The sequence below is a fragment of the Notothenia rossii genome (genome assembly GCF_949606895.1).
Source record: "Notothenia rossii genome assembly, chromosome: 3".
Classification (NCBI taxonomy): domain Eukaryota; kingdom Metazoa; phylum Chordata; class Actinopteri; order Perciformes; family Nototheniidae; genus Notothenia; species Notothenia rossii.
Genome location: NC_136901.1, coordinates 87,805,643 through 87,831,534, shown reverse-complemented (window position 1 = coordinate 87,831,534; position 25,892 = coordinate 87,805,643). Strand labels below are relative to the sequence as shown.

At 41.1% G+C, this 25,892-nt stretch overlaps 2 protein-coding genes across 8 annotated transcripts in view; one reads left to right on the top strand and one right to left on the bottom strand.

Moving 5' to 3' along the window:
* Window positions 1–20,174, top strand: part of limch1b (LIM and calponin homology domains 1b) — a 38,427-nt gene extending 18,253 nt beyond the window's left edge. For 3 of the 7 annotated variants that reach the window (XM_079669331.1, XM_079669326.1, XM_079669325.1), the window contains 16 exons: window positions 1–339; window positions 3,073–3,375; window positions 3,699–3,795; window positions 3,900–4,000; window positions 4,078–4,183; window positions 6,277–6,351; window positions 6,991–7,019; window positions 9,073–9,186; window positions 11,119–11,211; window positions 11,893–12,057; window positions 12,219–12,313; window positions 13,361–13,525; window positions 14,288–14,383; window positions 15,408–15,516; window positions 17,035–17,137; window positions 17,941–20,174. The exon at window positions 1–339 is cut by the window's left edge and continues 133 nt beyond it. In XM_079669331.1, coding sequence (XP_079525457.1) covers window positions 1–339; window positions 3,073–3,375; window positions 3,699–3,795; window positions 3,900–4,000; window positions 4,078–4,183; window positions 6,277–6,351; window positions 6,991–7,019; window positions 9,073–9,186; window positions 11,119–11,211; window positions 11,893–12,057; window positions 12,219–12,313; window positions 13,361–13,525; window positions 14,288–14,383; window positions 15,408–15,516; window positions 17,035–17,137; window positions 17,941–17,966 — 2,016 coding nt within the window. In that variant the 3' untranslated portion in view covers window positions 17,967–20,174. The remainder of the gene's footprint in view (window positions 340–3,072; window positions 3,376–3,698; window positions 3,796–3,899; window positions 4,001–4,077; window positions 4,184–6,276; window positions 6,352–6,990; window positions 7,020–9,072; window positions 9,187–11,118; window positions 11,212–11,892; window positions 12,058–12,218; window positions 12,314–13,360; window positions 13,526–14,287; window positions 14,384–15,407; window positions 15,517–17,034; window positions 17,138–17,940) is intronic. The other 4 variants (XM_079669327.1, XM_079669329.1, XM_079669328.1 and 1 more) reach the window with 4 other exon arrangements.
* A 1,112-nt stretch (window positions 20,175–21,286) lies between these two features.
* Window positions 21,287–24,587, bottom strand: phox2bb (paired like homeobox 2Bb). Its single transcript, XM_079672147.1, has 3 exons — window positions 24,170–24,587; window positions 23,359–23,546; window positions 21,287–22,938 (listed from the first exon to the last, which is right to left on the bottom strand). Exons 1-3 carry the CDS (start codon window positions 24,408–24,410, stop codon window positions 22,510–22,512), a joined length of 858 nt encoding a protein of 285 aa, XP_079528273.1. The 5' UTR covers window positions 24,411–24,587; the 3' UTR covers window positions 21,287–22,509.
* Between the last annotated feature and the right edge of the window lie 1,305 nt (window positions 24,588–25,892).

Sequence of the window (25,892 nt, the reverse complement as noted above, 5' to 3'; positions counted from 1 at the left end):
AATATCCTGGACCGCAGTATATCTGCTGATCCCTCTTTACCCATCTCATCCTTCCCTATCTCCCTCTCCCCGATGACCCCTGACCCCTTTGACGTTGACCCCCACGGGCCCCTGAGGTATCTTCGACAGCAGTCGGCCCCGGCTCCTAAGTTCACGTCTACACTGGAGGCGCGGGTGGAGGAGTTTCCCAAGGAGCCCTCTCACCAGCGGCCTCAGATCCGCTCCCGCTCGTCTGAGCCGCCGTCCAACAGAACCCTGTCGCCCAAACCGGTGCCTTTGCTGACGCCCAAGCCTTACTTCCAGCCCCGACCCTCAGTGGGGGAACCATGGCCCAGCAAGGTGAGACCGACTCAGAATAAATCATGATTACCTCAATAGATGTAAATATGCTTTCAAGCATCCTCAAAATGCGGGTTGTTGCTTTTTCAAGTGTTTGGTGGTCGACCCACTACTCCTGCCGTGTAAAGTACTTATTTACTTAAATATTGTTCTTATTCATTCATATGTCTCTTCATACAAACATGCAATGATTTGATTATGATTAGTTTAACCCTTGTGTTGTGTTCGAAAGCTGTTACCGTTCATGGTGTTCGCGGACCAGGTTGCAAAAAATAATTGTTACAGTGGATGAAGGGGGTCGGGGAGGGGTGTCTAAAGTCAAAGGTGAATCTTGATTGGGCCAAATTTGACCCCCGAGTCACCCAAAACAATTCTGCTAGGTCTCCCCAGACGCGAACACCGAATTATACACATTTTAGAGACCTTCAGACTTGGCTAAAATTGTCAAAATCACTTTTGTAGTGTTTCTATAGCTGCTGTGGAGGATATCATGAAGCCTCGTTCCGATACAAAAACTAGAGCGTAGTTATTATATCATTTTAACTTGAGACGGGTCACGGGAGACCCGAACACAACATAAGGGTTAAGACAAAAACGAGTGATACCATGATAGCAGACATTTTGTAAATGATACCAATGAGATTCCAAAATGCTCCAAACCACAGTAAAAAAAATTAAAAAACAATACAAGCCATGTACCTTAACATATACTAATGTATTATTCTGTACATACAGTTTTTTGTTGAGAAGTTTATGAGGTCATAATTCCCTATCCAATATCCATTATAAATTGTTCTGAAAAACATCTCTTTTAACCAGCTATATTTATTGAAGTTTCTTAAAGCTTTCATCAAAAGGAACATCCGGACACAGATAGTGAGTTTATTTGATCACAAATATATTTACTATAATAAGCAGGACAACCTTAGTCTCAAGCCCTGACTGTACTACGGGTCAAAAGTAAGAACCATAACATTTCAGAATTTTGGAATCGACTTTGTACTAGGGCTGTGCAATTAATCGTATTTTAATCTCGATTACGATTTTGGCTTGCAACGATTACGAAAACAACCTAATCAAAATAAAACGATTATAATTTTTATTTAAAAAAAAAAAAAAGAAAATGTAATTTATTTTATTTTTTTAATAATTTTTATTTAACAAAAAAAAAAGAAAATGTAATTTATTTTATTTTTTAATAATTTTTATTTAAAAAAAAAAGAAAAATGTAAAAAAAAAAAAATGTATTGGTCTTTCGGTTGAATTATACTTAAAGTTCAAGGTAATCAACTGTTAAAAACATATTGTTCAAAAAAAAAAAATTCAATAAATGGGTGTTTTCAAAGTAAAGGGATAATCGTTTTTAATAATCGTGATATCAATTATTGACCAAAATAATCGTGATTATGATTTTTGCCATAATCGCACAGCCCTACTTTGTACCAAGGTATTGGTTCTTGTGACATCCCTAACCACAGCAGTGCTCCAGTGGGTATGTTTGAGGTCCTGACCACTTTACATGGAGTAACTTCACACTCCTCACAGGCTGGAGGGCAAATCCCCCCCCTCTTGGCAGACACACTGAATGCCACCGGACGGCCATGGTGATGAGCCGGCTGGTTTCTAGGAAAACACAAGACTTCCCCTCAGAGAAGAAGCATGTAATGTTTCAATTTAGCTCAAAGTGCTCTCGACAGGATCCATTTCCTTTTCTTCTGCAAATATTTCCTAATGGGAATATTGAAAATGAGATCTTGTGTTTTGGCGTGGTGGGGAGGGAGGGGCAGATTATTACCAGACTACATGGAGCACAGCGCTTTTCTGGAATGTCCTGTCAGGAGTCTGAGCGGAGCCCAGCTTCAATGGAGCCCTCTGTTTCCTATTGACTTAAGAAGTTGACAAGTAGGGCCCTCTCAATGTGAAGTGGGCTCCCAGCGGACAAAGAGGGCCCACACAGGCTGCTCGGAGAGGGATGAGAAGGTGGAAGCGGAGGCGGGGGGGGGGGACTGAGAGCCTGCATTCACCCAACTGCACCACTGTGTCTTAAGTTACCGCTCACTAGGAGCTCCTCGCACATACATTACTGCCTCTTTGTCTCTGAGGCAGCACGGTGTTGTGAGCTGGATGAATAGCTAATAACGGACCGAGATGAAAGCCTGATAATGAACACAAATGAGGGCACTGGGTTTATTTTAATTTCTTTGTTTGCCATCAATTCATCTAGTTTACCTTTGAACGTAGTGTGAGCTAGAGCAGCCTGGTTGTAGCGGTCAATGTTTCCTACAGATGTTTCATATCTAGAAACTAAATGTTCCTACGTTTTATTGCAAGTAAGGACCGGAAAATACCTACATTTAGACCTTTTTATATCTTACACAGATCAAAATATGATCATATACACTTATTTTGTATTACAAAGTGTTCCAAAATATCTTCAAATGAAACTAAATTGCAACAATATCCATTTGACCAGAATATTTAACGACTCATTCCCACATCTTGGACTGGACATTTATTAGAATAAGTGAGCAAATACAAAATGTTTCACAGGACTGGTGTATGTCAAATAACACCTATTTGAAATGTATCATTAAATAGATTTTTGTGAATAGAGTTCAAGTCCAGGTCAAGGTACTGTCTGGACATTTCTTAGATCACCTTTTATGATTTGAGCATATCAGTGAACTCTGCAGTGCAGTTATAAAATATTAAAACCTGTTCTCTGTTATTTAGGCTGATGCTTTGCTCCGGGTTAACGGCGACGTAGGAAGTGGTGACGTTTTCACCACTCCTGAGAGGCAAGGACGGGAATCCCCTCCTCAGTTCCAGCCGTCTCCTTCCATCACGAGCAGCAGCACTGTAGATGTTCCCTCGTCAGCAGCCTCACAAACACACACCTCGACCAGAGGAGGAAGCCCAGTGGCCACGAAAGCCAGGGAGGAACAAAGTAGCACAGAACCGGCTTCTAAGGATGCACAAGAACAGAAAGTCATTGAAAATTTGACGCAACCAAGCCGGCCCACATCACTCCCATCGGTCAGGATTTTTTTTATAGATGATTACACAAATCTGAAAAATAATTATGAACCCATTATGATCAGTGGGCTATAAAGACCCTATAATGAACCTGCTACTCTCCTGGCTGTCAGAAATCGTACTGCACTCATTCCCTTTAGCTTCTTACAGAAATCATTTGAAACGTTAGAAACTAGTTTTGACTTATTTAAACACAGTCTTCCAACACTAGCCCTGGTATCTGCTGATAAGCTTCTTGATCTCAGGCTAGTTTGTGATACTCTCTACTTGAACTCGGGATGGATATATAATTCATCTTTGAAATCCTCTGTGCCCCTTAACAGGAGCTGCAGAAGCCAGAAGAAAGCTTTGAGAAGACAGGAAGTCAGGCTGCTGCAGAGGAGAAGTCAAATGCTGCAGCTCAACAAGCGCCTCCTGCAGGTCTGAACAGCATGTTGCTACACTGACCCCTTGTGGTTTCTTCAGTGTCTGCTTTTTCTGGGGGTTTTTTATGATAACATCAGTGATAAAATATGTGTTTTCAGAAGCCAAACAAGAACAACAAACTGAACCATCTGGCCAAAACGTCTCCATCCTCGTCCCGTCAGGAGTCAGCACAAAGCATAGTCAGCCAATCATTTTACAGGTGAGGCTGCTAACCAAAATAATACAAACGACCAATTAACCAGCCATTCAACGTATAATCTTTGACTCTCCCTGCAGACAATTGTGCCAAGTTCCCTGGAGGCGTCACAGAGAAGGGGAAACGTACCGAGCCTAGCCGCACCTGAGTCATTTGAATATCACCCGCCGAGGGAAACTGCAGGAGGTCAGTGAACACTTCTCATTCCAACAGAGCCAGCAGCTTCTTCTCCCATGCATCTCCTGAGTTTGATTAGCATATCCTCCTTGCTGGCTTATTTCCTCTTTTGCTTTAGAGCCTATGCTGGCGCATTTCCACGACAGCGCGGTTTAAGCGTGCCGTGCCCGGCCCGTTTTTTGGTTGCGTTTCCACTAAGCGTAGTTCCGGCTAGTGGGTACTTTTTCACAGTTGTTCTGGCTCTCCAAAATCAAGGTTCTTTCCGGGCCAACAACAGGGCTGAGTATGCTAAACTAGTGAGAGAACCGCTAGCAACTACAACAAAATGAACATATTTTTACCGTGATTTAATTGTAATACACGTTTCAAAATGATGCCGAAGTAACAACATACTGACACCGGTTAGTAAAAACCATGAAGTAATGCTTTGACAAGTCTGCAGACGAAAACCCTTTTAAAATGTGTGTTTACTGAATGGAGATCGGCTAAGCTAACGTTGTATATGCTACGACCGTCCACACTAACGGCCTACAGACATAAATAAACCAGCGACTGTATTCGCCATGACACAGACAGTCTGTGGTTTAACTTTTGTCCAGTTTCTGAACAGATATGAGGAGCTGTGAGGGCTAACAGCTGATGTTGGTTTTGTGTTTCGCATTGAAGGTGACGCTTTTATCCAAAGCGACTTACCGATTACAGGGACATTCTCCCTGGAGTGACTAAGGGCTAAGTCGCTTATTCAAGGTCACACTAATGGTGGTGTTCCAGGTGGGATTTGAACTCGCAACCTTCTGATCTTCAGCCCACCTCACTATCCATTAGACCACCACTACCCCTATAGCTGACGTTACGGCTCCGCCTACACTGCGTTACTATAGTTACTACCCCAGTTCCTAAACTTTAATGGAAACGCAGCATAAAGTGAGCCTGTTCTACCAAGGCCTAACTATACCGTACTAAGCCGTGCGAGGCCCTGCAGTGGAAATGCGCCAAGACTCTTTCTATTATCTTGTATCCAATGATATTTAAATCAAGAGTAAAGGTTTTTTTTATAATTCTGTGTTCAACCTGCATAAACTCCTGTGTAAACAGACTAAGATCTTTGATTGGCTCTAAATTCCCCTATTCGTTTTTCTCAATGTAGACTGGTACACAACCTTATTTCAGAATCAGAATACCTTTATTAGTCCCACGGAGGGGACATTTGCGTAGTTACAGCAGGAAAAAGAGCCACAGACAGCTTAATGTTACATATGTTAAATATGTGACATACATTTTTTTTTTAAAGTACTAAGTTATGATTTAATAAAAAATATAATTAAAAATTAAAAAGTTACATCATTTAAAAAAAATACGCATGCTGTAACAGTTCTTAGGATTTACCAGCCAGGTATATATTACACAGTTATTAGAGGCATCTATATATATTGCACATCTAGCACATCTAGCACATATTGCACATAGGTGGTTGGTATTTATCAGCAGCAAGTTACAGCAGCCTGTCGCTGAAGGAGCTGCACAGTGAGGACAGGGTGTCCTGGAGGGGGTGGGACACATTGTCCAGCAGGGAGGACAGCTTGGCTGCCATTTGACCCGAGATCAAACAAAAAAAAACTATAAAGAGGTTATCTATTACTTTTTAGATAGCGATTGTTGTTATTGGTTGTTTATTCTGACGTTAGACTAAAGATAATTTTTTCAATTGAAACATCATCCCCATTGAAGCCTTCATATTATCTCATATTTTGATCATATCAAATCAAAGGATAAAAGATATTAACAAAATAATATTTCTAATTAATTTTAATGTGAGAAAAGGTGATCTGGCAGACCTTTTCCCTTCCTGTTTCATTCAATAAATATAAACTTAAAAATATAATTCTTATTCTCTTTAATTTAAAACTCCTCCGGGCTGCTGTTATTTACATTCTAGGTAGTAAATTGGTAAAAGCTTTCCCAAATGTCTCTGATGTCCATACCAACTCCTGGTTTTGACATCTGTCTATCCCTCATCACTCCCCTCTTCTCCTCCCTTCCTTTCCTCCCTCCCTTCCTTTCCTCCCTTCCTTTCACCCACACATTTGTTTATATCGCTATAGAGTTTGCAAACAGTGTCAGGTCTTCGCTGACAGACAGCAATCCTAAGTTACGCTGGGACTTCTTCGTTCCACCAGGTAAACTCTTCATTCATCGGTGGAGCTCATGTTTCCGTCCCACGGGGTTTCCCTGCCGTTTCTTCAAGGGCTAGACAAAGCCCTCCAGTCCCATCTCTTGTTCATCACTCATTTCCAGTCTGTGGATGATCAGTGATGTGCTCTTCCACTCATGTGTTTGAAAGAATATGGTGTACAAATCCTCAAGTTCTTATTTATGATTGTGTATTTAAGTGTGTCATCATGTTGAATACAAATTAAACAGGTGACCTACAATTAGTAAGAATCATCATGGGTGACCTACCTATCTTTTCACTTCTATGTTTGCCTCATTGGCTTGGCATGACTGTTTTCCACCCAAAGCTACATAAGGTCTACCTGTATAACTAGCTGATCCCATTCAAACATAAAGCCCAGATACATGCAGACATGTAGAGATGTATTTCTTCATCTCCTTATGGGCTGGATTAAGATGCAATGTGTTGCTTTTGGTGGACTGCTCTCTTTATGTATTTTCTCTCTTCAGCATCTTAACTCCCTGGCATGTTGTCATTCACCTCAGTATTTGACACATCTAAAGGCATCGTGTGATCCCCTGTTTCAAGACTTCATTTATTAAATGTATTCTAAATAATGTTCCCTGTCACACTTTCTTTACAGAAGACATGGAGAAGGATCTGCGTGGAAATGTGAGTGAAAACCATCACCTGGCCGCATAATATTTTGTGGTCAGACTATGAAAGAAACCTTTTACTGCTTCTCATCTGGCTTATCTCATTAACCCTTATGTTGTGTTCGGGTGACCCGTTTCAAGTTCAAATGATATAATAACTACGCTCTAGTTCTTTTTATCGGAACAAGGCTTCATGATATCCTCCACAACAGATATAGAAACACTACAAATATGATTTGGACAATTTTAGCCAAGTCTGAAGGTCTCTAAAAAAAGTGTATAATTTGGTGTTGGGGTCTGGGGAGACCCAGCAGAATTGTTGTGGGTGACTCGGGGTCAAATTTGGCCCAATCAAGATTCATCTTTGACTTTAGATACCCCCACCCCCTTCATCCACTGTAACAATAATTTTTCGCAACATGCACCTCGTCTCCCCTCCCTCTGCCCGCCTCCCCCCCACAGGAACTCCACCTTTCTCAAAGAATATGTACACTAACACTTGAACCTGAACACACACATGCACGTGTGCAATATGTGGTGTAATGTGTTTTGGGCCATAACATTAAATTACAACAGGATTGTACGGTTATGAATGCATTAGAACTTAGTTATGATGTAGTTAAAACAATATTGGATGATAGTCATTTTTTTTTGTGAGTTTTGGACTGAGATAAATCATGGGTCAGAATTGACCCGCGAACACCATGAACGGTAACAGCTTTCGAACACAACACAAGGGTTAATACAGTAGTGTAGTTTAACTGAGTAAATGTACACAGAGTGAAAGCTATTTCTGAAAACATTATATACATCTGAAGGTGAGATTAATAAAAAACCAACAAAGTATCTTATAGAAAAGGTATTCTAAGTATTAACATCAAGTAAACCAAGGAATATATACCAGGGTTTCCCACACATAGACTATACTTGGGCGTATATTAACGGCCGCCCAAGTATATTTCGCGACCCATTTAGTTTTGTTTGTTTTTTTTCGTCCGCGGCCATGACGCCATCTGCGATCGATTAACTAGTGGACAATGATCCCTCGCTCTACGCCTCCTGTACCCATTCCCGGACTGGCCTGTTAAGTGGTCTGCCTCACACAGGGTGACTGGCTGTCTACATGATGTGTTCTGCCGACATGGCCACTGTCATACAGATCATAAATCGTGTTTAGTCTCTTTATTTTCCCCTCAAAATGCACCAGATTGATGCATTTAACTCCAACACTTAAAAAAAAATCTTACCGGGGGAGCTTGCCCCCGGACCCCCCTACAGAATTTGAGGTCCATCCCCACTTAAAATCACATTGATAGGTTCCTAAATACATTTACCATTTATAAAAAAAAATTATTAAAAAAAATAGTAACCCATGTCCATATGTTTATTTATGGGTAGTAGATTTAAACTATAGGGCTATCACTATGGGCCCTGCTAACAAGCGATCAACCTAAAGGTTAATGTTAATGTTGTTGCACGTCACCTCAACCCCCCCCGCTACCAACACCCCCCCAAGTATATTTCAAATCTGTGGGGAACACTGTATACTATAAAAGAAGACTCCCTGCCACTTAGTTCTTCATAAAAATGTGAGATCAGGCGTTAGTTTTAAGTGCAGTTTTATGGACACTGTCATATTGCAAAGCTCGTCCGCATATCCCAGGGCACACAGAGCTGTTGGTGTAGCATGCCAGATGAGGATGCTGTAGAAAACGGCCGAGACTGCTTCTGTTTTCATTTGAGCTCACCTCTCTCTTTCTCTGTCTTCTCTCTCCTTTAGTAGGAATCCTTTGGCTAGCATTGGAGTAGTGCTGTTGTGGTAGACAAACTATTTCTGTCTCCTCCCTTCCCTTCTTCTTTTCCTGTGGTGGATGTGTGTGCACATTGGTGACGATCTGTGTGTTTATCCGTGTGTGTGTGCCATATCTATCTGATGGTCTCTCGTTGGCTTCGTGCTTGGGTGAGTGTGTTTGGTTGTGTGTGAATGGTGGTTGGTTGTGATTGTGTGCATGAATACATGTGTGGTGTGTGTATTTTTGCATGTGTGTGTGTGTGTTGGGGTCTATCAGGTGTCAGGGCCGGGGTTGCCCCAGGTCAGGCGGGGGGACCGCTGGTCTTGGGACCCGGATGAGGAGCGAAAGCGTCAGGAAAGGTGGCAGCAAGAGCAGGAGCGCATGCTGCAGGTACACACAGGAGCTGAGAGCACAGCATGGAGCATGAGTCCGAAGGTTAGGGGGTGCCATGGAGCATAGAGCGTAACACAAGGCACTGTGAGGGATAAGTGCAAAGCAGACTTTTATTTATGAATATCCAATGTGTTTTAGCAACTGAGTGAACAAACTATTTCTAAAACTCTCAGCCTATAGGAAAAAAGATAATCACAAATAGAATATTTTGATAATTTGCTTTGTAGCATCAAGCAGCTGCTCCTTACATTAGGCTATGACATGTTGCTAACTCATAAAAGGATAATGTTTTGACAAAATATTTAATGTAACTCTGTTAAATAAAATATACTGCAGCAAATAGTTTTCTGGTATAGATTATAATAGAAACTCCAGTATATGAACTGGCTTCTAATTCACAATGCATCGTCTCAATGGACAATCCACTCACTCTTTGGGTTAAAGATGCTCTAGGTTAAGGATGTTTTTTGCATATTGTTTTTAGCATGCAAGGCAGATTTGATGCATGAGTCAATGCATAAGCCAGTCATAATCGCCATTAAGTATTGATTGGGTAATTAATGGATGTTGACAACTGTTGCTAAAACAGTTACACAGTTACTACTAAAACGTTTTCAATGTTTTAAGCCTATATTTGGCCACTTACTGGGACACTTTACTGCATTCTTTACATCATGCAGTGGCACTTGAAGCTGCTGTGTGGCAGCCAGCTCATCTCAGAATCAGATGGATAAATCACATGTCATTGCTACTTGCAAAGCTTGCCTTCATGTTTGTTTTTATATTAAGCATACCCTTCTGTCGAGGCACACCCCAACCATTGCAATGCACACATTGACCACTAGAGGGCAGTTTTGTGCAGCGGAGGAACCTCTGCTCACTGTTTCCATCTCATGCACATGCACACACACACACACACACACACACACACACACACACACACACACACACACACACACACACACACACACACACAGACACAGACACAGACACAGACACACACACACACACACACACACACACACACACACACACACACACAGATAATGACTCTGTCCAAGGTTGCTGCTGTTGCTGCTGCCCAAATCACCCTCTCTCTCCTCAGCCAATCAGAGCTGCATCTCAGGTCCACAGAGTTTAAACATTTAAAGGATTCATTAGAATCTATGATGCACTGTACTCATCTGCAGTAACATCTTTGTAATTAAATAACCGAGTACAGATTTCTCGTTTGTCTGTTTGACTGTTTGAGATGAGATGGATGAATGTGGTGCATTGATGAGCTTTCCCCCTCCCCCCCCCCCCCGGTTGATTCTGTGTCGTCTCTGTGCATCGATCTTTATCTGTCATCTGTCTAGCTTGATTTGCTTTTTCTCAAAATCTTTAATATTGAAATGTTTGTCTCCTTTTGGAGCTCCTACACAAGTCTAAAAAGAGTACTTTGTGGTTAATCTTTAATGTCAGTGATTGTTATATTAATGTACATGAAGGAACAACTTTAATCATATTGAAGCTTTTGAGACAAATTGTGTAGGACCCTCCGCATGCTCTACTTTTCCTCCGCAGTGCCTGCTTCTGGTCTTTTGTGTTTGCTTTGTATTCCTGACACACAGATATCAGATCTAAGCAAGTGATTAGCTATAACAGAGGAGAAGCTAACCAATGCATTCATATATGTCTCTAAGACAAGGCTTATATCCAAAGTATATTCTGAGGGGATCTTAAATGAACATGTTATATAGTCTAGTCCCTTCTTGGTTTAAAGTAAACAGAATGCACTAGGAGAGAAAATTATTCGAATCCTTTTGATTCCAGATATTTCAGCTCATGGAACATATTTTTCTGCCAAAATATCCTCCTGCGGACAGTTCAGTCTATGTTGAGGCTGTGTGCAGTATATATGTAATGTGTCTGTTGCCATGGTAACAGGAAAAGTACCGGCGTGAGCAGGAGAAGCTGAAGGAGGAGTGGGAGAAAGCCCAGAGGGAGGTGGCAGAGGAGGGGAGGAAGTACCACGAGGAGGTGTGTGTGTGTGTGTGTGTGTGTGTGTGTGTGTGTGTGTGTGTGTGTGTGTGTGTGTGTGTGTGTGTGTGTGTGTGTGTGTGTGTGTGTGTGTGTGTGTGTGTGTGTGTGTGTGTGTGTGTGTGTGTGTGTGTGTGTGTGTGTGTGTGTGTGTGTGTGTGTGTGTGTGTGTGTGTGTGTGTGTGTGTGTGTGTGTGTGTGTGTGTGTGTGTGTGTGTGTGTGTGTGTGTGTGTGTGTGTGGATGCTTGATGGCAAGATGTGTGTGAAATGTTTATATATTTTTTTGTGTTTTTATTTTAAGGAAAAGTATTTGCTGTCTCAAAAATGTATCCAATAATTGTATGGATGTTTATCTGATAACTCTTCCACCTTTCCCATACTGTTATCTATGAGTAATATATGTTATATTATGTGTTGTTTTTAAAATGTCTAGTACAATGCTACACACCATTTGTTTTGTATGACAAATATTGCCAACATGTTCCTGTGCAATTACCCATCATGCATCATAAATGAATGATGGGTAAATGCACATGATATCTGTATTTTGTGTAGTTTTTTTATCTCGTTTCATTTTCATTTATCACTCAATCTCTTACTTTTGCTTTTGACTCTCAAGCTGCTGAAACAAGTATATATTCCAAGTGCGGGATCAATAAAGTTCTTATCTTATCACACAGGAGCGTAGGATACTGGAGGAGACGGTGGCGCCTCTGACTCCCCGCTCCTCCGCCCTGACCTCTCCAACCCGAGGGGAGGTCTCCTCCAGCTCCGAGCCTCAGGACACCATCGTGCGCTCGCTGGCCGACTGGGAGCGCAAACAGGAACTGCTGGAGAGCCAGTTGGTGAATGGCTGATGAATGATGAGGGATAGTTTGGTAGAAGCATGCATTCATTCAGTGTAGAGTCAGGAGGCGGACAATAAGTTAGAATAACTTGAGTCGACAGTGTTGTATTTTTTTTGTATTGGTTTTTAACTGACCCTGTTTGTGATTGGACAACACAGAGGGGGAGCACAGAAAGTGTTGAATGGAAACGGAGGGAAAACGACAGAACCAGTGACATCAGCACTGCTGACGACAGCATGAAAACAGCCAGGAGGTGAGCGACCTGTCCGCAAGGGGTAAATGTTGAATTATAGACATATAAGCTGACTAATTAGCAACTAAAGACGAGGCCTCTGTGTCACCAGGTTAATTTCAATCATGTAAGAAACACGTGGCAACAGTATGTCCAATTAACATTTCATGTGATCAGTGGCTTTTACTGTTTAGTGAAACTGGGGAACACCTATGTGTTTTCAATACATCAGCAGCACTTTGTATTCATTTGATTGTTGTGTTTATGCAACTTTCCATCAAGGGTGCTTCAAATATTCAAATCCCAGTGGGATCAGCGAAAAGGAAAGTTAAAGGGGACCTATCATGCAAAATGCACTTGTATACATAAACATGTGTCCCCGGTGTGTCAGGGAACTCAAGCAGCGTCAGAAAATAAAGCCCTCTCTTTTTTCCTCCGTACCCAAATCTCTAAAAACGGGGCTACAACGGAGCTGATCCAGGTTTGCGTCCGATATGACGTCATATTGGAAATGCAGGCTGGCTTTACACCCACGGCCCTATCAGAAACGTTGCTATCAGAAACAATGCCCGACTGTTTTGGACGTAATATGGTCAGTGTTTACATTAGCATCGCTAACACTCAGAGCTAACCTGTACTGGAGAGTATGTGTGTGAAGAAGCAGGAAGTAAAAAGGAACCCACCTTGTGGTATAACCGGCAAGAGAGAAAGCCTTTGAGCTCCATACTGTTTCAAAAATACTCCTTGATAATCCATGATATGGCGTTTCATCACGGCAGTATTTAGTTTAGACAGTAGCTGCCGGAATTATCAAATTCTTTTTTTTTTTAAAGCTTTATACCCCAAATCAGCACTTTTGAAACAGGAAGTGAAATAGAGGGATATGAGGCATGGCTAGAATGGGTGATCTGTTTGGTGTTTTGAGCAAAACACTTCATAGACATGTTTTTTATATATTTCTATATATCTGAGACCTATGCTATTGCCTAAACATAGCATGATAGGTGACCTTTAATAAAACAATAAAACACAGCATGTGACTCATGTGAAAATGTTTGTGTTCCTCAGCTTGTTGAGTCAGAGCAGCAGTAGTCAGGCAGACGCTCTCGGTCAGAGTCTGCAGAACGGCCAAAAGCTTCCTGCGATGACGAACAAAACCTCGACTCCTGTGAAGAAACCAGAAGAGACTCCAGCGGACAGCAACAAGCTCAGCAAGGCTGCAGGAGACAGGAGGTGTGTGTGAGTGTGTGAGAGGGGCCTTCAGTACAGGTTCTGCAACAAAACCTGGAGTTCATCGTCTTATTTCTGATTTTTTTTTATTTGACATGCATTTATCTATTGTGTATTACGAGTTAAGAGGACAAAATATGTAATGATTATGCAGGGTTTAAGACACATAAGCACAGGTTACCACCTCAGTATGAACATATTATTACCACACTATTATATCACTACACTATTACATCAATATGTTTTTAAGAAATATAAAGGTGAGGTGTAGTTGTTCCTTTATATCATGGCTGCTTTTGCATTGGTTGCATGAGTATTATTTTAGAAAACATCCATTTGAAGCATTGTTTTATAGCCTTGTATTACTTTTTTATGTAACAAAATGCATCTGTGTTAAGTCTGAACCTGAGGTACCCTACCACTGCTTATTTTAACCTAATAGTAAACAATCACATTTAATCTTGACTTTAAATACATATGTCGAAAGCAACTCTGAGTGGCTCTTAGTGTCACACCTTCAGTTCACCTGTTTGACCAGCAGGTGGCGCCTGGTACCACAGTCTTCCTCCACAGTCTTTGACAAGAGATGTGTTTTAAACAATCACACTACTCACAACACCACATTTTAAAGATTAAAGAAGGCCGGGGTTTTGCCCAGACATCACTGAGTAGATTTTGTTTGTCCAGCTTGTTGATTGGTCTGTGTCAGCCAATAGAGTCGCTGCATCTGTGCTCATCATGTTGCATGTTGCTGTCCATTTCCAGGAGTGCTCCCATTGAAAATAACATGTGCCGCAGCTCATCAAAAACCCCCGCAGCATGCTCCCCACCTCCAGACACTCTGCCTCCAGCGCCCAACAGGTACTGCATCACAAACAGAGAGGGGGGGGGGGCTCATTTCTGCACCGTCATGTTCTGCTTTGTTGCCGGCATTTCTCCACCCGACATGTCACACTGCAGCAAAGACCCTTGAATGCAGTGGGACTTCATTTGTAATTGTGTCTGTTATTTTGTAATTCAGTTCAACAATACACTGATTCAAAACTGCTAAACACCTGAGCTCAACGCAACAAACCGTATTTAATGTTGTCTTAATTTACATTATTTTATTTCATAGTCTCTTCTGTACATATCATAATCTATTTACATGTACGTAGACTTTTTTGCACTAGTTTTTATTTTGTGTTTTTTATTTTATTATATATATTGGATTGTTGAGGAGCCATTTCTACACGGTGAATCTTTGAACAGCATATTAACATATTAACTGTTTATCTTATACCAGGGTGTCCGCGGGGTCTTAAAAAGTATTAAAAGTTGATAAATCAATTTAGCGAAAATTAAGGCTATTAAAAAGTATTAAATGGCATTTTCCAAAGTATTACATTTTGTAGCTTGTTTTCAATAAGTATATAAATGGTCCAAAGAGGTTGAATTCTACAGTCTGCCTGAATGTAATCATAGAGTAGGCGTGTAGTGTGATTCTGTGTAGTTTATTTATGGCATCCCGTTGGATTTGACGTCATCTGAACAGGACATCGCACGCTCACTGCTTGATAGCGTGCGAAGGTCCGTTTACGCCGGTTGTTAAAAACATTGTTATGGGGAAATGCAAGTTTGCGTCCAAATGGTTGGAAGATAAGGAGGAAGGACAATCAATACTGTATATAGTAAATGTGAGGTAAAGTGTGTCGCCAAGGTAACCGGTTAGAACTCAAAGTGGCGATGAGGTCTTAAAATGTAGGCAAAGGGTCTTAAAAGGTCTTACATTTGACTTCCTGCATATACCCTGTGTATATTCAGTCGGTACACAATTTAAAGTCCCTTCTCGTATATAATGTTTTCAGTCTCTCTCGTTGTTCTGTCTCTCTCTCTCTCTCTGTAGGTCTGTCAGTGGGAAGAAGCTGTGCTCCAGCTGTGGGCAGGCGTTAGGGAAGGGGGCGGCCATGATCATAGAGACCCTCAGTCTGTACTTCCACATCCAATGCTTTAAGGTCAGTGACAGAACATTCACTGTCCTTTTTTCTGAATGATTTAATTATCCATTATCAATATGAATGTTGTGTAAGAAGACATTATTCACATGGAGTAGGCGGAGCTTAGACTTATACGCCAGACTTCCCAAATATGTCGTTATGCGTATGAATTCTAGCTGTGATAGAAAAGTTCAAACACACTCAACTTTTGGAGAAACACAGCCCTATGTCGCGCTACGTTGATCAATCACATGAGCAGAGAGTCTGTGAGAGAGACCAGTGAGCATCCTTGCCCTTTACTGTTGTTAGGGACAAAAACAACTTCAAAACAAACAACTCAAATGAAACATTGGAGCGATTCTGTTGGGAACTTGATAACGAATTTCCTGCAACAAGCTGGAAATTGGCCAGTACATGGCACGGCCTTTTCTTGTTCATCTGCTGTGGAACGAATGACATTACCTTCAAGTGCGGTCGTAGGAGGCAAGATGTGCTACAGCGGCAGGATGAAGTTAACAACCTCACTTAACCTAAATGTCACATTTAAGAGACACTCCCACAGCCACACAACGACACAGCTAATCACTGCATCGCCACACTTGAAAAAAATGCTGCTCCAAAAACAAGTTAAACAATAATGAAAAGAAGATGCTTTCACTTGAAATAAGATCTGCCAATAGAACAAGTGAAAATGAGCTTGGTAAGAGTTCTTGGAATAAGATGGGATATTTAGATAAATCACATCTTGTAATTAGCTGGAGAACTCATTTTGAATTATATTTCACCAGAATCAGGAAATGTTGTTACAATATAAGCCGCAAATGCTCAAAGGTGTTCTGTTTTCTGATGTCGGTTGGTGATTTTCCAATAAATGTGTGGAAAAAAACAAGTTTCATCTGAGAAACGACTCAAAATAAGATATTTTCACTTAACATTGTCTAAAAACAAGACCTGATATCTCACTGCAGTGTTACTTCTGACCTTATTATGTCTCATATCAGGAGTAGAGACATATTCTGACTAGATATTAGACACATACACTTGACAAGATGTCGGGGTTTTGTATTGCAGATTTTTCGTGAATGCAGCCTACAGCATAAAAGGGATGATAGTCTATTATGTTATCATGAAATCCGTGGAAAAAGACAAACCAACAATGCACTGATCCAACTAACAAACTTAAGTGTTGGGATTGTACCCAAAGCTTAAGATTCTGTGCCATAGAGCTATTGTACAATATCTATTTCATAAGCCACATAGGTGCTGGATCAGTGCATCCAAAATGCATATTATAAAAAAAAGTCCCAAACTAATGTACCTTTCAGTCTGGGCTGTTACACTCAACAAAGGTAAATGTTTGCATATTTCAAATCTTACCAAAAGAGCAAGAAAGAATATTGAGAAACAGATTTTTGGTTTTGCTCCTTAATTGGAATTTCTTGACAAAAACCTATAAAATACCCAATAGCTATATCTTGTCCTTTTCACCTGAATATAACTCATATTAATCATAACGTCTGTCCCTGTCTCCTTCAGTGCGGGGTGTGTAAGGGACTGTTAGGAGACACGACCACGGGGACGGACGTCCGGATCAGAAACGGCCTCCTCAACTGCCACCCGTGCTACACCCGCTCCCGCTGTGAGTCCCTCCACTTACCTCCCCCTTATCTCTCCCCCAAACTGTCCTCCATCTCTCCCTTTTTAGTCTCACCCTCTTTCATTCTGTCTCCATATTCCCTAAATCCATTCAAAACAGGAATTTCCAAAAGCACAACCAGCAGAAATATGTGCATAACCTCTCAGCACGATGCTCGTAACGAGAGTTTAATCATGTTCTAATATTATAAAAAAGAGTGAGGTGTTGTTGTTCCTTATTGTTTGCTAACGTCAGCCGTATTTCATATTTTGCCTGATGAATAAATGCAGTTTCCAATAAGGTGATGGCGTAAATACGGCGTCTCATAAACCAGGTAGAAAAAGGTTTGTTGTGATTTATTGTTTTCAAAGTGAACCTGACACTGTTATGATAGAAAGAAGTGTACGGTGTTTTCCAAATTCTTTATTGCAGCCCTGCTGTGTGGCTCATGAGACGAGTGTATTTTAATATAGCAATCCGACCCGGTGCACCTTTAATAAAGAAGTGTCAGGCCCAGTGAGGCTGGAAGGTTGGATCTGAAGCAGGGAGAGGACAGCAGTAACTTTCTGTCTTTCACCTTGTCTGTAGGAACAAAAGTTCATTCTCTGAAAGACACCGCTCACATGACCCTCCCCTCAGCAGCTGTTATCATTTGGGGATCAGCACCACCCACAGAATCAAATCAGAAGTCATTATCCCTTTCATTAGAGCTGCATGTCCTTGACCTTTTTTTAAAACCCTCCAAAACAACTGTGGTTAATAAAATAAATGACGGGGTCTCATCATTTTCTCTTTCCCTTTCCAAGCGGCCGGACAGCCAACCACGTTGTGACGCTCAACAGAAAAACACACTCGGTTCACGGAAGAAACCCCATCTCTGTTTCCAAACCAATTCTCTGCAAAATCATGTCCTTCACAGCGTGTCGGGATCCTCTGCATCCTCTGCAGCTCCATTACCAATGAACACTCATCGTGGGGGGGGGGGGGGGGGGGGGGGGAAGCGGGGGACAGTCTTAACGTCTGAAAAATATATATATATCTTCTTGGTGTTTATGTCATCCGATATGCGAGAGCATTTGATTGGTCCACGCACCACCTGTCTCATCATGCAGCGAGAGAGACTGCTCTGGGGCGGCGGCCATGTTGAAAGCAAACACAATAAGATGCTTCAAACACAGCTAGATTATAAAGTGAACGTCTACGCTGTCAGTGAACACGCAATAAGAGAATGTGGTGTTCAAGTCTTTTACTACCAATCATAATCATTTTCCGAGTTGGAAAAAACACTAAATTCCATATGATGGAAATGCAGTATATCACATATTACTCATTATTATTTAGGAATTCATCATTTGGATAAAAACTCCCCTAATTGATAAGAAAAGTGAATATGTGATCAGGCAGCTTAGTATGGATTTATTTCTTTATAACCAGACTGGATCTGAAAAATATATATATATTTCGCAACAACAAGCAACTAAACAAGACATAACGGAAGGGGGGGGGATACACAAGACATTACACAGGAGATGTCATATTGACAGGGTCAGATAGGAGTGCTGCGGACAGTGAACCGTAATCCTCCTGTCTCGCCTCCAAACCCCCCAGCAGAGAAGCTGCACGCTCCATATGCAGCAGGTCCAGCCATGAGTCCCAAGTGAAGCAGGCTGGTTTGCGTTCCTTCCAGTTTAGTAGGACGAGTGTTTTTGTGGCTAAACAGCCCAATGTGCAGAGCCGATCAGCAGTCCTTACAACATAGCCACCTGGCTTGAGACCCAGTAGACATGCAATGGGACATGTCGGGAAATTAAAATTTAAAGATTCAGACATTAAGGATATTACTTCTGACCAAATTGTGTGCCATTTTTAAACGAGTACTTGATTCAAACAAACATACAGAAACATGTAGACAGACAGGAAAGGTCACTTTAAACACATGTATATTGTCAGTAAGTCACAGTGACTCTGTTCTGTTCCCCTGAATACAATTAGCTTCTGATATATAAACACATATTATGGACGTAGTTGCATCTTTAGGGCAACAACTGACTCGCTGTGCTTTTTGGGTCATAGCAGGTTGCTCCTCTGAAAGTCAGGACTTTAATGTGCCTTAGGAAAGCAAGGTGATGCAGGAGGGAAACACCAGCTGTATGGTGTTTCATTTCTCCTTATTTGTATTTCTTTTGGGGTGTAGGGAGGGATTATGGCCAAATGTTAACCCTTAAACTGCAGACCTCCCTCACATCTGCTTTACTTCAGTTCAAGTACTGCTTATTTTACATTAAAAACAACCGTAATTTCATACCCAACCCCCCCCCCCCCCCTCTGTGATTCCTCGGTGCAATGGAATACATGTGTTGTCTATTTGGAAATATATATACTGCAGGAGAGACCTTTGATTTTGAATGTTGTTTTATTCTAGAGAGATATAGACTTCTGTATGATATTGAGGTAATTTTGACATTTGCTCAGTAGTAGGATTCATTTAATACAATTGCAGAAACACAAAAATCAGCAGTACATGTTGCATCTTTAGAGGTAATATGAACACAAACCAGCACCTGTGCAATATTTGGTGATGAAAACTAAACATCTGTGCTGCCAGCTGGACATTTTAAGTCGATTGCTTTTTTCTTTTTTGGACTTGTATGAGAAGAGCTCGGTTAAATATTATGGATGTAAAAATAAATGCACGTTTTAAGCCTAAAACCAAATGATTTGCTGTATGAAAGCAAACTGAAGTGCGTCTATAGCCTTGCTTCTCTTCCGGGTTCCTCTCTCTGATCTGCAGTATTTTAAGCTTCTGTTCCGGTTTGTATTTTATTTTTTATTCTCATTTAGTTAACGGAAACATCTGAGTCTCTTATAGCGGGATCTGGAGCTCATTCAGACAGGATAGTCTGGGAACGAAAACCTTCACGTCTGTTCTGTATTTATTGTAATATTCACCTGAACACTATCTGAAATATAGATCCATTTGATGTTTAAATGCGATTTATAGCATACTGTATGTTTATAAATAAAATGTTATAAATTAAAACTGTGCTTCTGTCTTTTATTGTTTCCAATTATCCAAACATTTTAATGCACCGCCTCAAAGATTTAACGGGGTTTAGATTCAATTGCGTCAAAGAAGTGAAACAGGAAACCAATCATTTTGCTTTGCTAAATAATTTTAGAAAATACGATTCCATGCGTTTTTACTGCAGCGCTTGTTAATTGATTTGTGGCTGACGACAGATAGAATAGTATAAGCAGACAATTAATGAAAAATAAGGCTTTAAAAAAGGACTTGAGATTAAAGTCTATTATTACAGTTTAAACAAATCCGTCAGAAATTTCTGATTCCTCAATTCACCGATTTATTTTTACCTTAAATCCAGATTCTGATGTTGTATAAATGGCTTATCGGGGATAAGGTTGGGCTTTTGGATATGTACTAAATCAAATAATGTGAATTTTAAAAAAAAGTGCATCCGAGTTGTTTTTCATGGGTTCATAATTTCTGGTATTACCAACAATTATGATCCCAAATGTACAAATACTGTCATGCATTATAATAGATGTGAAAGCCAGTATGCATACAGGACTGTCGTTAGAGGAGTGAGGCCTGACATGACAGTGTTGGTTCATTTCTTGGTCAAGCAGATGTTGCACAAAATCTGAACCCGTTGTGTAACTTTTAAACGTCCACCTTCAAAGCCCAGTGTTGAGCTTTAAATATTGGTTTCTTAAATATTATTTAAATGAGGCTGTTTTTTGTTTCCGATGTAGATGGCATGGTTTCCGTATTTTCTCAAGTCGACTGCATTTACTCTGCCTCTTTGGAGCTTTTTTTCAAACTGTCGTATCTCAGAAAAACCCCATTTCATTCTGTATATTAGCATTTCAACTACATGTAATTATGTAACTCCAAATGCAAGTATTTTAACAATGTTTTAGGGGGATAAAGCTTATTTGTAATCGGTGCGTAGCTGTCCGTGGTGCTGAAAAATGTCTGGCCTTCTTCCAACGACCACCACGTTGTATTTGAGTAATAATTTTGTTTTAAAAAGCTTCTTTAAAGATGTTACGATGAAATAATAAGATATAAACCTGTAATAATATAATTTAATTAACCAAAAGAAAAACATGACAAAGCAACTTGGACTATTATTATTTTTTATCATCAACAACCATTTGAATGGTACACCTGGAAAACTATGTGCACATGTAGAAATATTTCCTTCTTAAATATAAGCATTCATTACCTACATATAAATAACTTTCAGATCCTGGACAAAACATGTTACATAATGCTCACAAAATGGAAGAGAACTCATTGTAAAATCAGACAAAGAGACAACATGCAAATGATATAGAAATAAATACAATGTTTGCATCCATTCCCTTTTTTTATACCCAAAATAAATTCTTCCTAGGGAATTTTGTAAAACATCAAAAAGACTTGTATGATCGATCTACGAGGGAGTATGGCCTATGGTTCAACTATAGGAGACAATAATACATATTAACACTATACAGTTTGAGCCACAAAAACACTGCCGTAGAAAGACACACAAAACACACAGATTTCCTGTCAGAGGTGAACATTGCAGTAGTTTGTGCCTTTTTTTTCTCGAAGAAATAATTGTGTTTCATATCGATCATTTAAAGAAACCAAACTCTCAGCAGCCTTGGAAACAGAAAAAGCTGCAAAGAAACTGCATATTGTGTCCTGCAGAGATCAGAGAAGCGAAATACATCAGCGTCTCGTTGGGTTGTGTCAGACTGAGGATTTGTGTGAGAGCATCCTCAGTCATGGGCATTAAACGTCTCTTTACCAAACAAAGCAGCTGTTGAACTCTGACATGTAACGCGACTTAACGAGGCTCCCTTTTGCTCACTGATGGCACGACGCGTTTCCAGTGCGTAGACGTCCGTGTTTGGCCAAAAATGTTTTCATCTTAGCAAATCACTTCATCCCGTTTTCAGACTTAAATGTGTCCTTTGTTTCCTAAAACAGCAGGAGCGTTTTGCATTTGGATGAGACGTATTTTACGCATGGAGAATCTCATCAGAAGTGTCATTTTGTTGATACTAGTACAGGATTTCAGTCTTTAGAAATGACCGGAAACAAGTGGACACATTTCACCCTAATCTCACGTTAAAGGAACAAAGACGGTGTTATTATCAGACAACATGAATTGTCAAGATGGATATTTTCACAGCAAAAGTGTCAACTGACCACACGAAACGGCGCAAGGCATAAAAATAAAATAACATAGTTGTCATCTTCTTTTTAACTGCTTTTTATTGTCCTTAAAGTCTGTCATGGGCAATATATTTTCAGTCTCCGGATGATGAGGATGAGGAAACGTTTTGTGTCTGCCTCACTAGAACATGCTGGTCTTTACTAATGTAGCTTTGGCTCCGTTCTGTCTTTGCAAAGACGACAGTACGCTGGCGAACGGGCCGCCCAAAGAGTCCGGGATAGAGGTGATGGGGCCCGGGTTGGTGGCCCAGCCTTGGCTCGCTGCGGTCACCCCCATCCCGCCGGACATGGAGGTCTTCACCTGGTCCACCTGCCCGTTCCCGGTGGTGTTGACCTGTCCTCCGGTGGGGCTCGGGCCGCCGCAGTTGGAGCTGGTGATTGGGTTCGGGCCCGGTCCTCCTGTGCTATCGGGGTCGGTGGATTTGTTGTCTTTACAGTCTTCATCTCTGGAGTCGGACTTCTTCCCGGAGTTGGCCTTGGCAGCCGCTACGGCCGTCGCAGCTGCGCGCTCCATCTTGCGAAACTTGGCACGCCGGTTCTGGAACCAAACCTGGGAAATTAAGAAACGGTGCAAAAAAAACGTTAAACCACAGGGAAGTGTTGAATGGTGACAAAAACCTAGATCAATCAATGCTAATCTAAATCTATTGATTATTGTTCGGGCTCAATTTTAGAATGTACACGAGCAGCAAGTCTCAAAGGCAGCTCTAAATCAGTGTGCTGATAAAAAAATTCTGATGTGTCCCTGAAGACAAAACCCATCTTTTTATTGTGAATTAACGCACGAGTGTGTGTAATATGGTGCTAGTGGCTGATCATATCAAAGTATTAAAGCTTTAATTTCACTAAAATCTTTTAAAAGTTAACATTTAAATATTTTTGTTTTTGTCATTTGCATCATAAATCCATCCGTTCGTAATCGTGCGTAATGGCAGCAGGTTGCTGTCTGTTGGAGAGCCGCTGTGTGTACCTGAACTCTGGCTTCAGTCAGATCGATTTTCAGTGCCAGCTCCTCTCTGGTGTAGATGTCCGGGTAGTGAGTTTCCGCAAAAACCCTCTCCAGCTCCTTCAGCTGCGCGCTGGTGAAGGTGGTCCGGATGCGCCTCTGCTTCCGCTTCTCGTTCAGCCCACCGTGATCCGTGAACAGTTTGTAGGGAACTGTAAACCAAATTAAAATGTCACCGTTAAATGTGCAGTGGTGTTATCAGTGCAGTGTGAGACATGTGGAGTGTTGTCAGATGGAAGTAAATTCGATATTTTGTATAAAATCCGGTTATGTGTGCCGGGCTACACTTATTGTATTATGCCTTTGATTACCTGTGAATTAGTTCTGAATTGATATCGTTGCTGACCCATGATGCGGTTAATTGTGATGTTAAACTAATTGTTGCTCCACAGATTGAGGCTCAAGTTTGAAAAGTTGTCATAATGTTCCCATCCTCCCCGCTTGTTGCTACTGTAACTCCAATTCGGTGTCAATAATGAGCTTTAGTCTTTGGTTATCTAATTATTTTCGAAGCTTTATGTCTCATCGCAAAGTAAATAAATTATGCCTATCATTTTGGCAGCTTAAGATAATTCTGTTGGCGGTTTTGGGTGTGACTGGGATAGTATAACCCCGTAACCGAATTACCCCTTGCCTGCAATCGCTTCTAACGTGATAAATTCTTTCATTTGTGTAAGCAAATTTCGTTTGGTAAATACTAAACACATTTCCATTTTCAAATGCAATCAAGGCGTCCTATAATACGCCGGGTTGAGGCTCCGGAGCCGCTGCTTACCTGCGGCGTACGGGCTGCTCTGGTGGTCCCGCAGCGTCCCCAGGCTGCACGAGCCCGGCGTGAGGGACGGACAGCCGGAGGTGGCCCCGAAAGTGGTCCTGATGGGATTGTACTGAAACCCACTGGCTTGACTGCACGAGCTGAAGTCCGCATAGGCCGATGCCAAGCTCGTCGTGTCCATCCCGGCCATACATGACTCGTAGGCAGAGGAATTTAGGTAAGAATACTCCATTTTATACATTTGTGAAGGCTCGGTAGAGAAAGAAAGCTGCACTTCCCGTGAAAAAAAAACACCGTCAAAGAAAAACTACCCCACAAACAAAGGGTTAGAAAGTATAAAAATAAACTCAAAATGAGGACGCGCGGTCTGAGTTTGGGGGACTTGTTTGGGTTTAACTGGTTGTAAGGAGGCTGGACGGTGTAGATGTGCACTGCTCAGCGCCTGCTCCAAAACTGGCCTCCTTTATAGGAACCTAGCCCTGTTTTATGAAAAGCCCCCTAAGAGCCGCCTAGCCCGAGGTCTCTAGAGCATATAGTCCTCATAATAAACTTGGCTCTTTCCGCTTGGACAATAGCAAAGCGTTTGGTCTTATTGCTAGCGCTTTTTTACATGACAATAACTCATCAGTCTATTGGGCTGGCACTGGGGGCCCGGGCTGTCCAACCTCCCTATCATTGATCCCCTGCATCTCTAATTAGAATTTAATACCACGCCATTACGCACCCCTCCACCGCCACCGCCGCACCCCCACCCCACCCCACTCCTCTCCAACCACCATCTTGCCCTTTAATTCAATCACACCACTTGGAAATAATGAAAGTTGGGTGACGATTCTCCCTGATCCAATTTTCTCCAAGCTTTTAAGCCTTTTAAGCGACCGTATACCTTGGGCAGGATTTCACAGAGTATTCCCCCTCTGCCTCTGCTCCCTGCCCGTCTGCTCCACGCTTTTCTCTCGGTCTCTGTCTCTGCACTATAAGCTGCAAAACATGCACAATTTAACAGGTATAACCACTGATTCTTTGTTTAGTTTGCACGGCTTTTTGAGCTTTAAAATCTAGTTTTCTGCACAAATAAAAGTATGCATCTTAAGTTGAAATCCCATGTTTCAACCGGGACTGTTTTGACAATGTTTTTGCACAATTTAACAATAATGATTCTGCTTTGTTTCAGGACACGGGTTGCAAGAAAATCAGCAAATCCTCGCATTTTTTATTTTTTATTTTTTATAGAATAATATGAATTATTTTAGGATTTTTTTTCACAATGTATGCACATGCACTAATCACGTCCATAACAACAAACTGTACCGCTTCCCCTTTTGTTTAATTGCTCTCTGTTTTATCACATTACAATGCATTATTGTGTACACATATATCGTTTTAGTTATTATTACAGACTTTTAAATCAGGCCTTTGCCATTGTTGGTTTTAAAGTTGAAGGCAATAAATGAAAGTTAGAAATGATCCCTATCATATTAAATTTACGCACAGTAATAAACGAATTTACCAGCTTCGGTTTAATAATGCCCTTTATGCCAAATAAACCACACACTTCCAACCCCTCCCTCTGCACTGCTGCAGTGCAATCTCTGCTAAACTTCCGGGTGTGTTTTTATGATTCAAATGAGTTTGTAATTGTCTTTATTACTTTCATTATTTCGTTTATTTGGCAAATAACATCTTTCTAATGAAAGTAACGAACTGGCGAGGCAGTCCTCGG

What these genes read in the sequence shown, in the direction of transcription:
- phox2bb (XM_079672147.1), bottom strand. Translation starts at nt 24,410, where the DNA reads ATGTATAAAATGGAGTATTCTTACCTAAATTCCTCTGCCTACGAGTCA. An exon ending in GAGCAGCCCGTACGCCGCAG is followed by an intron (nt 23,547 to 24,169) that starts GTAAGCAGCGGC and finishes TTTGGTTTACAG; the next exon opens with TTCCCTACAAACTGTTCACG. An exon ending in TGACTGAAGCCAGAGTTCAG is followed by an intron (nt 22,939 to 23,358) that starts GTACACACAGCG and finishes TTAATTTCCCAG; the next exon opens with GTTTGGTTCCAGAACCGGCG.